The sequence below is a fragment of the Strix aluco genome, chromosome Z (genome assembly GCF_031877795.1).
Source record: "Strix aluco isolate bStrAlu1 chromosome Z, bStrAlu1.hap1, whole genome shotgun sequence".
NCBI lineage: Eukaryota > Metazoa > Chordata > Aves > Strigiformes > Strigidae > Strix > Strix aluco.
Window position 1 is genome coordinate 13063543 of NC_133971.1, and position 15151 is coordinate 13078693.

Sequence of the window (15151 nt, forward strand, 5' to 3'; positions counted from 1 at the left end):
CATTCACTGGCGTATTTGAAGAAACCCATACAACTCTTCCCCCCGCCACCCCTCTTGTCGATAATTATTGTGAGCCCTTACTACTTGGAATTACCAGTTTCTACTGCTGTTTTCCACCATGTCTTCATTTTTAGATACCCAATCCTGACTATGTACTTCCCATTCAAAATTCACATTGTGTGAGTATCAGAATAGGCCACATCTTCCTAGGAAAGAAATCACTAACCCTAACTTAGTGAAGGAACAGTGCAGATCTAAAACACTGTGACAACACATTTATGGCAGCTGCTACTGTAAAGAACACAGGTTGCTCTATCTGCTAGAAGTTAAAGCTTTTTCAGTTATGAATCACTACACTTGCAAAAATCAAATGTCAAACAGGATTGCTTAGTGATACATAGTACAACTACTAAGCAAAATACTACCAGATGCTAGGAATGGAAAAGCAACTACTATGCACATGTTTATACAGAAACTCCTATTAAAATAAGAGGAATCTGGCAGAATACTGATACTTTGTAAAGAAAAATAGAAATTATGCAGAGACCACAAATGTTTTATATGGTTTAAAATATGGTTGCTTCCACTTCCTTATTTCGCAAATATAAGTTAAATTCTACTTTTATGAATCAAATGCTTCTAACAAAGTTTTAATTCAGCTGATTTAGCAGCTCTAGAGCTACATAAATAGTACCAGAAATTGAGAAAGAACAAGAGACCAAAGTAAAAGCTTTGCAAAAACAAAATTTGCATTGTGGACTCAAGTCTGTTTGCCAATATTGCACCCAAAGAAATGTAGAACTGCCAAGTTATAACCTCTGAAAATAAGGTTTAAAATTGAAATGCTGACAGGCCCTTATTCACAAGAAATGAACTGTCCATTACTAAAAGCAGAAACCAAAGTAAAATGAGCCTGACATTCATGCACTATCAGTAAGTTGTATGAAATTATTATTTCTGCTATTCCTATTTAGATAAATGCAGACAATGTCTTAAATTAAGTAATTCCTCCTTCAAAACAAACAGTAGGTATAAAGGAGCCAAGACTGACAGAGAAGATGTAAGCACAGTAGACTCCTCAATTTCATATAAGCACTTTAAGTCTATTCAAATTCTTAGCAGAAGCTTTTTTTTCTTCTGTCAGAAAGGTAGCCAAAAAGGCAAAGTTTGGCTACAAAATATTATTTGCATTATAATAAGCATAGATCATTTATCTAGTAAAAAATTAAGATTTCTAATAATAAATCTTATCACCTGGGAACAAGTAAGAATAGTTGAGCAAAGCAAGTCAGCAAGCCAATAAAAATAGATCATGCCCCAGGAATATTTTTTAAGCAAATAGCTTAAAGTTTAAAATAATTACATATTTTAGTACGGAAACCTAACATCTCCAGGTATTTTACCCAGATAAAAACTGTAAGTGCTTTCAAATAATTTTCTTTAAGCCAGCATCTTATTCATGAGCAGCAGCCAAGAGCTAGTGTTTCCCAAATTCGTTCAATGTCACACTTTTGGTCTACATACCTCTAAGAAGCATTTGAGGCTGACCACTCTTAAGGGACAGGCTTACAAAGCACATGAACTATGAATTTATTCTAATAGAGCACAATATCTATTTATAAGAAGGAAGAACTTTTTTTCCCAGTTCCTATTATTTGAGCACAATATGCAGCACATTCATGAACTTGGAAAGAAGCCGAAGAAGTGACTTTACTGTTCATCTGAAAATGCATTCCAATTTGGCCAAATTACAAAATATTGAAAATTACCATTTGCTGTCTAAAACACATTCCTATCATTTTGTAAACCAAAAAACCCCAAGCCTCTTCTGGAATAAAAATATTCAAATGAGTCAATGTATTAATTTAAAGATTAACTAATAAGTTTTACTGGGTTGAAAGGTTCTTGACAGGAGACATAACAGTGAGTACTACCAGAATACTAATGATAGTGTAGTGTGAACTGTTTTACGAGTCTCCAAATGAGACATCTGAAAAAGCAGATTACTTTACTCACACTTAGATTCTGAATGGTTTTATTTTCAGTGTCTGGTCACATCAGCCTTGCAACAGAGTAAAATCAGTCAGCACTGATGTTTATGTACAAAAAGATACTTGAATAACCGAGGAATTTATACCTTTTGACTGATAATGCCTAACAAATATAAAAACTACCACTTGTCTCAGTGGTTTGTGCTCCTCAGATCAGTAAGTGATCTGGATTCCTGTGTTGTTAAAATAAACTGTAGTGTCTTTTACTACCTTTTCTTGACCTGAAATCTCTGACCCCTGTTAAATCCAACATAGATACTTTATTACAGTGTAATGGGCTTACCACTAAAGGTTTACTTCAAAGTTTTCAGCTAGTACATCATAATACAACACACTTTTGTGAAGCATTAATAAAAAAATCAAAGTAAGTATAGTTAAAAATATGTCTGGGTAAATTATTGTTAATTTATTAGCAATACTTGCAAAAATAAAATAATATATTAGCTTCTTAAAAGACAAAATGGATACAAAATTATTTGCCAAAGTAGTTCTGTCCTAAAAAGGAAATACAAATGAAAGATGGAGAAGAAACTACCACAGAAAGGAGAAACCTGAACAAGGGTAACAGCATAACAAACTTTTGTTATTTTGTTAGGAGTTCTACTACCAGGTTTTTTTCCGTTTATATGAGTATACCTTACATGGAAGCAGTTACTTACTTTCAGGACTTCTGTTTTGCCATTGATTATGTTCTGCTGTTAAAGCTTTCATTTGCATCATTGTGAGTTGGAAGGAAAGCTGTATAATAAGAAAAGAAGCATCTTTTCAAGTGTGTTGAGTTGCATTGGAGTAAAATGAGATAGAATGGGATAGAAATTCAATTATTAAGTTTATAAAGCAGGAAACAAAAAAGCAACTATTACAATAAGCCGCTTATTCCTTCCAAAGATTTAAAAAGGCACTCACAGAGATCAAGAAACATTTTTATTCTTTTTTTAAAAGGGGGAAGTCAGAAGTAGTCAGAGTTGGCATTTTCCCCCTAATTTTCTCTGTAATATCAGGCAATGAGCACAGCTGAAGATGAGCCACTAGAAGCAATGACAGTGCTTCACATCCCCACTACTCCTTAGATGCATGGTTGATACACATTTAAGGTAAAATGGACTGTGCTTGATATGTGATGACTAAACAAAACATTGTCTTCTAAAAAAAAAAAAACAGTAGTCAAATAAATGTTCTATCAAAACCACATCTGTGGACTCAACAAAAAATGCTTTAGAACTAGTGCTCTAGCTCACTGTAATCACTGAAAATATAGGAGCAATAATGAAAAACACCAGTTCAGAAAAGTTTATTAAAAAACCCAGACTAAACAAACAGATTTTTAAAATCTTGTAATTACTTATAATCTGATACAAAATTAAGCATACATTTAAATACAACAGGTACTGCTGATATGGTCAAGCATTCCATAAAAAGCACTGCAGACTGCAATCGCCTTTTCATCAAGTAAAAAGAGAAAAATATGCTAAGAATCATCAGCCAAGTTCTTACAATAAAAATACCAAGAATTGACAACTTAAGCTTAGCTTTTCACTACTCAAAATAACTTTGTAAAGTGCATCTTCAAAAGACAACCTTTTAAAAGAAAGGAAAACAAACCCAAACCAAAAGAAATAATCACCATACAAACATTTCTTATTTTCTAAATCAGCTGGTGTCATCGCTTTTGTAATGGAGCACTACTCTTGACAGTACCATCAGCTCATTCTTTGTTCCTTTAAATGTGATTTAAAAAAGGATGTACGAAACATTCTGGATATTCCAGTAATTGGACAAAAAACTTCCCAATAAATTAACACTATCATTAAGCAACCTTAAATCAAGGACGGTCTCTTAAAGACAAATGCATCCATCATATTTGAAAAGTCATGGCAGTCCAGCAAAGTTCCCACTGACTGGAAAAGGAGAAACATAACCCCCACTTTTACAAAGGGAAATAAAGAGGACCTGGGAAACTACAGACCACTCAGTCTCACCTCTGTGCCCAGCAATATTACGGAGTGGATCCTCCTGGAAACTATGCTAGGGCACATGGGAAATAAGGAGGTAATTGGTGACAGCCAACATGGCTTCAGGAAGGGCAAATCATGACTGATGAATTTGGTGGTCTTGTATGACAGGGTTACAATGTTGGTGGGTAAGGGAAGAACAACTGACATCATCTACCTTGTGCAAAGCATTTGACACTGTCCCACATGACATCCTGTCTCTAAACGGGAGAGGCATGGATTTGACAGATGGACCACTCGGTGGATAAGGAATTGGCTGGATGGCCGCAGTCAAAGAGTTGCAGTCAACAGCTCGATGTTGAAGTGGAGAGCAGTGATGAGTGATGTTCCTCAGGGGTCGGTGTTGGGACAAGTGTTGTTTAACATCTTTGTTGGAGATGGGGACAGTGGGATCGAGCGCGCCCCCAGCAAGTTTGCTGATCACACCAAGCTGTGTGGTACAGTCGACACACTGGAGGGAAGGGATGTGCCATTCAGAGGGACCTGGACAGGCTGGAGAGGTGGGCCCATGCAAACCTCATGAAGTTCAATAAGCCCAAGTGCAAGGTCTTGCACATGGGTCAGGGCAATCCCAAGCACAAATACAGGCTGGGTGATGAGTGAATTGAGAGCAGCCCTGCGGAGAAGGACTTGGGGGTACTGGAGGATGAAAAACTGGCTATGAGCCAGTAATGTGTGCTTGCAGCCCAGGAAGCCAACTGTATCCAGGGCTGCATCAAGAGAAATGTGGCCAGCAGGTTGACGGAGGTGATTCTGCCCCTCTACTCTGCTCTCATGAGACCCCACCTGGAGTCCTGTGTCCAGCTCTGAGGCCCCAACATAAGAAGGACATGGACCTGTCGCAGCAGATCCAGAGGAGGCCATAAAGATGATCAGGGGGCTGGAGCACTTTCCTTATGAGGACAGGCTGAAAGAGTTGGGGTTGTTCAGCCTGGAGAAGAGAAGGCTCCAAGGAGACCTCAAAGCAGCCTTCCAGTACCTAAAGGGGGCTACAGGAAAGAAGTAGGGAGACTCTTTATCAGGGAGGGTAGTGATAGGACAAGGGGTAACAGTTTTACATTAGGGCAGATTTAGATTAGAGATAAAAAAGAAATTTTTTCCTGTGAGGGTGGTGAGACACTGGAACAGGTTGCCCAGAGAAGCTGTGGATGCAACCTAGTGGAAGGTGTCCCTGACTGTGGCAGGGGTGTTGGAACTAGATGATCTCTTCAGGTCCCTTCCAAGCCAAACCATTCTATGATTCTATGAAGTATGTACATCATGCCTGGTATCTCTCATGCCTGGTGTACATTCCTAGCAAAATATGCTGCTCAGGAAGTCATCCATTACATCATAGACTAGAATCAGTCCCCAGACTTAAAGGATAAAACCAGGAGAGTACTTTGCAAAATTACAGTCTTGAGGTGATTAAGGTGCGAACATTAGTGACAAGGTCAACATCAAGGAAGAAAACCATAGCTTCTTGGTCAGCTACAATGAAAATATAATAGAATCATTCCAGTTGGAAGGACCTACAATGATCACAGAATCATTCAGGTTGGAAAAGACCCTTGGGATCATCGAGTCCAACCATCAGCCCTACTCTACAAAGTTCTCCCCTACACCATATCCCCCAACATCTCATCTAAATGACCCTTAAACACATCCAGGGATGGTGACTCCACCACCTCCCTGGGCAGCCTATTCCACTGTCTGACCACTCTTTCTGTGAAATTTTTTTTCCTAATGTCCAGTCTAAATCTCCCCTGTTGCAGTTTAAAGCCATTCCCCCTTGTTCTGTCACTAATCACCTGTGAGAAGAGACCAGCACCAACCTCTCTACAATGTCCTTTCAGGTAGCTGTAGAGAGTGATGAGGTCTCCCCTCAGCCTTCTCTTCCTCAAACTAAACAGTCCCAGCTCCTTCAATCGCTCCTCATAGGATCTGTTCTCCAGGCCCTTCACCAGCTTCATTGCCCTCCTCTGCACTCGCTCCAGCACCTCGAGATCTCTCTCGTATTGAGGTGCCCAAAACTGGACACAATACTCCAGGTGTGGCCTCACCAGTGCAGAGTACAGGGGGACTATCACCTCCCTACTTCTGCTGGTCACACTATTTCTAATACAAGCCAGGATGCCGTTGGCTTTCTTGGCCACCTGGGCACACTGCCGGCTCATGTTCAGCTGCTTGTCAGTGAGAACCCCCAGATCCTTCTCTTCCAGACAGCTCTCCAGCCACACCTCCCCAAGCCTGTAGCCATGCAGGGGGTTGTTGTGGCCCAAGTGCAGGACCTGGCCCTTGGCCTTGTTGAAGCTCATCCCGTTGACGTTGGACCACTGATCCAATCTATCCAAGTCTCTCTGTAGAGCCTCCCTATCTTCATGCAGATCGACACTCCTGCTTAACGTGGTGTCATCTGCGAACTTACTGATGATACACTCTATGTCCTTATCAAGATCATCAATAAAGATGTTGAACAGAAATGGTCCCAACACCGAGCCCTGAGGAACACCACTTGTGACCGGCCGCCAGCTGGATTTAGCTCCACTGACCACCACTCTCTGGGACCGTCCATCCAGCCAGTGCTTGACCCAGCAGACTGTTCCCTCATCCAGGCCATGAGAAGCCAGTTTTTCTATGAGAATTCTATGAGGAACTGGGTCAAATGCTTTTCAAAAACCCAGGTAGATAATATCCACAGCTTTTCCCTCGTCCAATAGTCGGGTCATCTTGTCATAGAAGGAGATCAGGTTTGTCAGGCAGGACCTGCCTTTCATAAACCCATGCTGACTAGGCCTGATCCCCTGGTTGTCCATTATATGACTTGTGATGGCACTCAAGATGATCTGCTCCATGACCTTCCCTGGCACCGAGGTCAGACTGACAGGTCTATAGTTTCCTGGATCCTCCTTTCTGCCTCTTTTGTAGATGGGTGTCACATTTGCCACCCTCCAGTCCAACGGGACCTCCCCAGTTAGCCATGACTTCAGGTAAATCATGGACAGTGGCTTGGTGAGCACATCTGCCAACTCTTTCAGCACCCTTGGGTGTAACCCATCCTGTCCCACAGACTTGTGTGCACCCAAGCAGTGTAGCAGGTCTCTGACCACTTCCTCTTTAATTGTGACGACCTCATTCTGCTTCCCCTCCCCACCTCCTAGCTCATGAGGCTGGGTGTCCAGGGAACATCCAGTTCCACTGCTAAAGACTGAGGCAAAGTAGGCATTGAGCACCTCAGCCTTTTCCTCATCCTTTGTTACCATGTTTCCCTCTGCATCCAATAAAGGAGGGAGATTTTCCCTAATCCTCCTTTTGTTGTTAATGAATTTACAGAAACATTTTTTATTATGTTTAGTAGCTGTAACCAAGTTGAGCTCTAGCTGTGCTTTGGCTCTCCTAATGTTCTCCCTGCATCTTTATAGTCTTCATGAGAGGCCTGCCCCTTCTTCCAAAGGTCATAGATTCTCCTTTTGTTCTTGAGATCCAGCCAAAGGTCCCTGTTCAGCCAGGCCAGTCTCCTTCCCCACCTGCTTGTTTTTCGGCACACAGGAACAGCCTGCTCCTGTGCCTTTAAGACTTCTCTCTTGAAGTATGTCCAGCCTTCCTGGACTCCCATATCCTTCAGGGCAGCCTCCCAAGGGATTTTGCCAATCAGTCTTTTGAACAGGTGAAAGCCTGCACTCCAGAAGTCTAAGGTGGCAGTTTTACTAACCCCTCTCTTTACTAACCTCTCTCTCCAAGGATGGAAAACTCAATCATCTCATGACCACTGCTGCACCCTAGACAGCCTCCAACCTTTACTTCCCCCACAAGCTCTTCCCTGTTCACAAGAAGCAGGTCCAGGAGGGCACCTTCCCTTGTCGGCTCACTCACCACCTGTGTGATGAAGTTATCCTCCATACATTCCAGGAACCTCCTGGATTGTTCCCTCTCTGCTGTGTTGTGTTCCCAGCAGATACCTGGGAGGTTATCTGCTGATCATTTAGTTCAATTGTCTGGCCACTTCAGGGCTGACCAAAAGTTAAAGCATGTTACTGAGGGCATTGTTCAAATGCCTCTTAAACAGGCTTGGGGCATCAACCACCCTTCTAGGAAGCTTGTTCCAGTGTTTGATGATGCTCTTGGTCAAGAAATGCTTTCTTATGTCAAATCTGAACCTACCCTGATGCAGCTTTGACCCATTCCCATGTGTCTTGTGACTGGGTAGAAGGGAGATCACCAGCTTCCTCTCCATTTTCCCTCCTCAGGAAGTTTCAGAGAGCAATGAGGTCACCCCTCAGACTTCTTTTCTCTAAACTAGACAAACCCAGAGTCCTCAGCCATTCCTCAGAGGACATGCCTTCCAGGCCTTTCACCAGCTTTGTTGCCCTCCTCTGGACGCATTCAAGGACCTTCACATCCTTCTTAAATTGTGGGGCCCAGCACTGCATGCAGCACTCAAGGTGAGGCTGCACCAACACTGAATACAGCGGGATAATCCCCTCTTTTGACTGCCTGGTTACGCTGTGTTGGATGCACCCCAGGATGTGGTTTGCCCTCTTGGCTGCCAGGACACACTGCTAACTCATACTGAGCTTAGTGTCACACCAGCACCCCCAGATCCCTTTCTGCAGGGCTGCTCTCCAGCCACTCCTCTCCCAGTTTATACCTGTGCCCAGTGTCACTCCATCCTAGGTGCAGAATCCAGTATTTCTTCTTGCTAAATGTCATGCCATTGATGATTGCCCAATGCTGCAATCTGTCTAGATCCCTCTCCAAGGCCTCTTGTCCCTCGAGAGAGAGTCAACAGCAACTCGCAGTTTGGTATCATCAACAAACTTGTTAATGGTGCATTCAGTTCCTGCATCCAGATTGTTGATAAAAATAATGAATGAAACTAGCCCTAGGATTGAGCCCTGAGGAACACTGCTGATGACTTGTCACCAGCCAGATATAGCCCTATTCATTACAACCCTTTGAGCCCTGTCTTCAGCTGGTTCTTCTCCCAGTGCACTATGAACTCACTCATTCCACCGCTGGACAACTTGTTCAGAAGGATGCTGTGAGGGACAGTATCAAAAGCCTTACTAAAATTCAGAAAAATACACCCACCACCTTCCCTTCATCCACTGGGTGCATGATCTTGTCATAGAAGGAGATCAAATTAGTGAAACAGGACTTCCCCTTTGTGAACCTTTGTTGACTGTGCCTGATGATTGTATTGTTCTTTAAATGTCTTTCAGTAGCACCCAGTGTGATCTTCTCCATAATTTTTCCAGGTACTGACGTAAGATTAACACATCTCTAGTTTCCTGGGTCAATACAAGTGCCTATGTTAGGGCTGCAATAAGATTCCATGAAAGCTGCTGACAGAGGATGTAACATGACCTTTTCCTCTCCTCCCTATTTTCTATCATGAAGTGCAATCTTAATTTAATCTTCATTGTTGTTACTCCATTTAATCATTGCCTTGCTATGACAATTTTCAAGAAAAGCGTATCTCTAAAGCTTAAGTATTAATTACAAGGGTATGATGTGCTTCAGTAAAGCTGCAAAGAAATGTAAAAACCTCAGTCTACACCCAATTAAAGTGACACAGAGTTTATTTCTACTTATAGGATTTTATCCAGAGTCCTAAAAGGAGAAAAATATTGTATTTATGCATTTGAATACATATCTTCATTTATTTATTCTGATTAAATAATAGTTTAGAACATTGTTTATTACTAGAAAGAGATGTTAGTAATTACATGGTAATTAAACATCTGAATGTATTCAACAGATACATCCCTGAAGTGCTCTTTTTGTTAGTTATTGAGTCAAGTGTATTGAATTAATCATCTGAATACTCTTACTGAAGTCACATAAGATGGAGCTTTATAGAACCTACATATTTCACCCAACCAGCCCGATGTTTAACTATTTATACTTCCCAAATTTGGAGTCCTCATATACATTGTATTTCAAAGGTTCCTATTTTGAGATTACAAACAGCTAAACAGTGGGCCAGCATTGCCTTTTTGCATGTTCCCAAAAATTTGAGGGATACAGGAACTCATGTTCATGCACTCGGCATCACTCAGTTCATTGCTAATTGAAGCACATGAGTTTCCTAACAATACCCACAAATGGGGAACAACTGTAATTTGCAAATACAAAGTTCCAGAGTAAAACGAAAGTGATCCATATAGTTTCACAAATTACATATACACTGATTAGGAAATAGCCCAAATGAGTACTGAAGTTACACATCCCTCCATTTTGCTGCCTATGTCAGTCATTTAGCAGTTGTGTGGCAGGAATGTGTGTAACCTTTCTACTATACAAAAAATGCAGCTGTTTAGTATAGGCTATATGCATGCTTCAGAAACATACCATATCTTTACAGAAAACTATTTTGTGGAGAATAAAAAAAAAATAGTCTTACCTTGGCATCTGACGTTTGAGGTGTCTCCATTTCTAGAAGCATTAGCTTGCTCTGACACTTGATAGAAAACAAACAATGTTTACTTACTCTTGCCTTTTTTAAGAAATAAACATGATGGTTAGAAATTCCAACAAAAACTGTTTAATATAGGAATAAAAGAGTTTTGACTTGGCTCCTACTACATCCCTCAGACCCTGACCCAGAACAGCAAATTAAAAAATAATTCTAAATCATACCACAGTAAAATAGTAGAAATTCAATTAATTGAAAAGCAGAAAAGTAGCAGTTAACAAAAGATGTATGATTTGAGGAAAAAGGCAAGTTATGAGGGAAAAGTTGATATGGGGAAAGGCACTGTACAGATAAAGAACATGAGAAACTAGGAAGAGTGAGTCATGGACAAGGCTGAATAGGGAAGCTGCTGAGAAGTTAACACGCTTGCTGCTACTATTCTGGCTCTCCAACAGAGCAATTGCATTATAATACACGTTTTTAGTTTTAACTCACTTAGGGCAATATACTGTAAACTTCAGAAATGGTCTGATTTTTAGAAGTGCACTACGTCAGCTATTACTGCAATGGGATGTATATCAAGTCTGAAATTCAGGCCATCACAGATATCCAAGGCTTCAACAGGATACACCTGCTAAACTCTTCCTTGTTTTGTAACTGTCAGCCATTTAACCTGTCCCGTGACAGGACAGCATGTATTCTACTGAGCAGTACTTTGGAAACACTGCTGTTAATGTTTTGGAAGCAAAACACAATACAGGATTTCTCCAATAAAAACTGCTAATGCTGACACACAATCATTGGGACATTACATCATAAACCATATAACCTAGGAGCTAATTCAATTACTATTAGTTCTTTAAACTTTTTGCTGAAATATGCATGCATCCAGGATGCAACAATCACAAAGTAGTAAAAATCCTACTGTTTATACCAACTTTCAAAAATAACACATATTATCACTTCCTGTGTTGTTTTGAGGATGCTGGGAAGGAGATACAAGATATGAAAGTTTGTCAATTAAATTAAAAACAATAAACATTATCTTCCCTTCTAATCTGAAAATTTCAAAGACATTGTGTTGCCAAACAAAACTTCTCTTTATAACTTATTACATTACTTCACAAACACAGGATTCCCTGACGCTTACTGAATATTAAGATAAATTTATATGTAACAACAAATAAAATCACATTAGTCTTTTAAAATCTAATTCTGAAAAATTGTTGCACACTGGCTTGTCTGTACTTTGTTCTACTTCAAGTTCTACTTCAAGTTTGAAAGTATTTTTACTTCAGTTTCTGATACTTTGAATCTACAAATCGGAACTTAAGCAAATAGCATATAAATACCACATAAAATTGAGTGAAGCAATTAAGACTCTCAAAATATGATTTACAACATGAGTTTTCATCAGACTCAGCAGAATCTTATAGTATGCATAGCATTCCCTCAGAACCACTAAAAGTTTATCTTTCCTGGGATTCCTGTAAATAAAAATAACTCACTCTAAAACATTATTATTAGCAAATTGGATCATATATTGAGAGGGATAAATTTTATTCTTGAGAATGCAACCATCAGCTTGCACGAGCATATGCTAACATCAGCATTCTTCTAAGCTTCTTTCTCATCTTATTCTCTCTCTCCTTGAAGATCCAAAGTACTTGTGAACAGCAGTTGAATCCCATCTTGCACGAGGCTAAAGAGAGAAGGATCTCAAGTCTCAGTGTGCTGGTACTAACAGAACACAAGTAAATTGTTTCATCTTCCCTAGTTTTAACTTAAGTTTAATATTCCCATTCTATTTAACTAAATCATAATAATATCATCACACTGTAAACAAAGTTAGCACTGCAAGGCATTCTTCACCCTTTAGCCTGTGTGAGGATATTTTCATTTTCCCTTTTTTTTTTTTTCCTTTTCTTGTTGTGGTGGTTTCTTTGGAGGCGGTGAGGTAAGCATGCAGTGAAGGATGCAGAAATGAACAAAAAAACGCTGAGGAAAGTTTACAACAAATCTAGTTTACCACTTGTGATTTGCATACCTCTTCCATCTGCTTCCAAATACTCTCGCATTCATCAATGATTTCTTCCTTGGCCTCTACAGGACAGACTGACTCAGTGGTGATTTCTGGTAAATATTCAGCCTATTAACAAGCAAATAGAACAGTTATGTAGATCTACAATAATTATTAATAGGTTACTGAATCATACCTGCTACTTCAGATCAGATATGTAACAGAGCAATCCCACTGAATCCAAAGCTTTCAGTTAACTCCCCTATATTTCTAGATAGTACCCAATCACGCAGTAAAATCAGCTAACAATGCTACTATAGTAACATCTGAAGACACTAATAACGTTTCTTAAAATCAATCACAAAGTCCTAAATTTTCAACACTTCTTTGATTATCTGCAATGGTGTGGGGTTTTTTAACAACTTTAATACAGAATCAATAAAAGAACCTCACATCTACAAAACCACACTTTTCTTCCATGTATCTGCAAAGTTCTTAGGCATAGTTATTTTTTCTCTGTCTTCCCATAATCCTCATCTATTTCTCCTTATCGCAACTTGAATTCAGAATCTTTTTGATTAACAAATTAAAGTGTTCTGGAGGTTACTAGAAAAACAGACAAAATAACCTGAAAGATATGCAGGCAACAAGGAGAGAGGACACCAGGACAGTCAGGAGAGAGAAAAATCAACCCAAGTCAAATTAAAAAGTGTGAGAAACTTGTGTCAGATAGAAGCACATACAAATTTAGAAATTTAATCTTAAATATATAAATTGCTGTTGTTATTCATATATGTCTTAAGAGGGGAAAAACAAAAAGGGACAAAATGGCACTCAAAGGGAATCTTTTTTAGTATAAAACAACCAACAGGAATTTCCTAGATGTACAAGATGCAGGAAGCATTTAAAAATACTTAAGTGAATCACTAAACCCACCAAATTCTTAAGAGATTAAAACCAGACATTAAAAAAGATAATGATCTAAAGAAGATATAAACATATCTGCTTTCTTAATGATGCACAATGTCCTAACTCAACCTTTTGTTCATTTGCAGAACAAAAACGCAGCATCAGAGAAAATTATGTCAAAAACCTGAATAATATAAAAGGAGTGAAATATTCAGCTAGTACCTCCGAAGTTCAAGTATGCCATAGCAAAGTGGCTAAGAAAAAAATCAGAATGCCTTACTGAACACTGGAAGTGTTCTAGAGAACTGAAAGGTAGCAATAGTTCTACTAAGCCTTCCCGACAAATTTCTTGCATCAATAATTAAAAACAGAATCTGGATTGCCATGATGTGATAAGGTCTAATAAGCACAGTTTTTGCAAAGGAAAATCATCATCTTTTAAGAGTCTTGGAATGTCTCCATAACATAAAAGAGAACTAGTTCACAAAAGTTATTAAGATTTCTGAAATGCCTCCAGTGAAGTCCCCACAGAAGGCTAATAAAGAAATGAAGCAGTCTCGAGATGCAGTGTACTTTTTTTTCCTCAGACCAAAAACTGTCAAGGAGACAGACAACCACAAAAAAAGCCTGAACATACAATTTTCATCACGGCAAAAAGGTTCAGCAGCAGAGCTAAAAGGGCCTGAATGAAAAAAAAAAAAAGTGGAGGAGAAAAAAAAAAAAGACGACATGACCTTTGAAAATTTAAGGGGGGTCTTTGGGTAGGAATAAAAGGTCCTATGCCCCTATGGCCTCCCGCAATAATACAATCCATCAACATGAAAACAAACAAAAAACAACCCACAAAAATAGTTAAATGATTATTGTTGACCTTCAAAATTTCCATGACTGATTTCACACAAAGTTTCAAAATGTACATATTATGAGATACTACAGGCCTCTGTAGCTCAAGTGACTGATTTGTGGTCCCTAATGCTGTGCTGTTAATTACCTTATAAAGTACATACATACAAGTATCATGTTCAGATACTTGCAGCTTCCCCTATTTCTGTATGTTAAATTAAGTTTCCATTCGTACACCATATCCGAAAACTGAAGGCTTTTTTTGCATCACATGAAAATTAATGAATTCTAGTTTCAATACTATTCCTTCTTACTTCATTTTAGAGCTACATAATTAGGTAAAAAATACGCACAGCAACAAGTGTGCATTGTAGGCTCTCTGCCAGCCAAGCAAACAAGCAAGCTTTATGGGAAATGTTTCATGTCGACAAATACAAAATGATGAACTACTGGAAGAAATTCAGAGATGAGGAAGAAAAGTAAAAGTAGCTCTGGGAAAACTGATGGGGGGGGAGAAAAGAAAAAAAGAGCCAGAAACCAGGGAATTCACCTTAGGAAGAAGAAAAATAAAATCAGGATACAAACAGCATCACAAAAGAGGTTAGGCAGGGAGCTCCCACTGTCACAGAATCATCTAGGCTGGAAAAGACCTTGAAGATCATCCAGTCCAACCATTAACCTGATATTGACAGTTCCCAACTACACCATATCCCTCAGTGCTGGGTTAACCTGACTCTTAAACCCCTCCAGGGATGGGGACTCCACCACCTCCCTGGGCAGCCCATTCCAACACCTAACACCCACTCTGTAAAGAAATGCTTCCTAATATCCAGTCTAAACCTTCCCTGGTGCAACTTGAGGCCATTACCTCTTGTCCTATCACTTGTTACCTGGTTAATCCCCATCTCCCTGCAACCTC

The 15151-nt window shown here is 39.6% G+C and overlaps 1 protein-coding gene across 1 annotated transcript in view; it reads right to left on the reverse strand.

Annotated features, from left to right (window-relative positions):
• The window catches only part of CENPK (centromere protein K), a 29729-nt gene that overhangs the window by 13773 nt on the left and 805 nt on the right, over positions 1-15151 (reverse strand). The window contains exons 2-4 of the mRNA XM_074812498.1: positions 12508-12609; positions 10449-10505; positions 2711-2789 (exon numbers count right to left, since the gene is read on the reverse strand). Of these exons, the coding sequence (XP_074668599.1) occupies positions 2711-2789; positions 10449-10505; positions 12508-12609 (238 nt within the window). The remainder of the gene's footprint in view (positions 1-2710; positions 2790-10448; positions 10506-12507; positions 12610-15151) is intronic.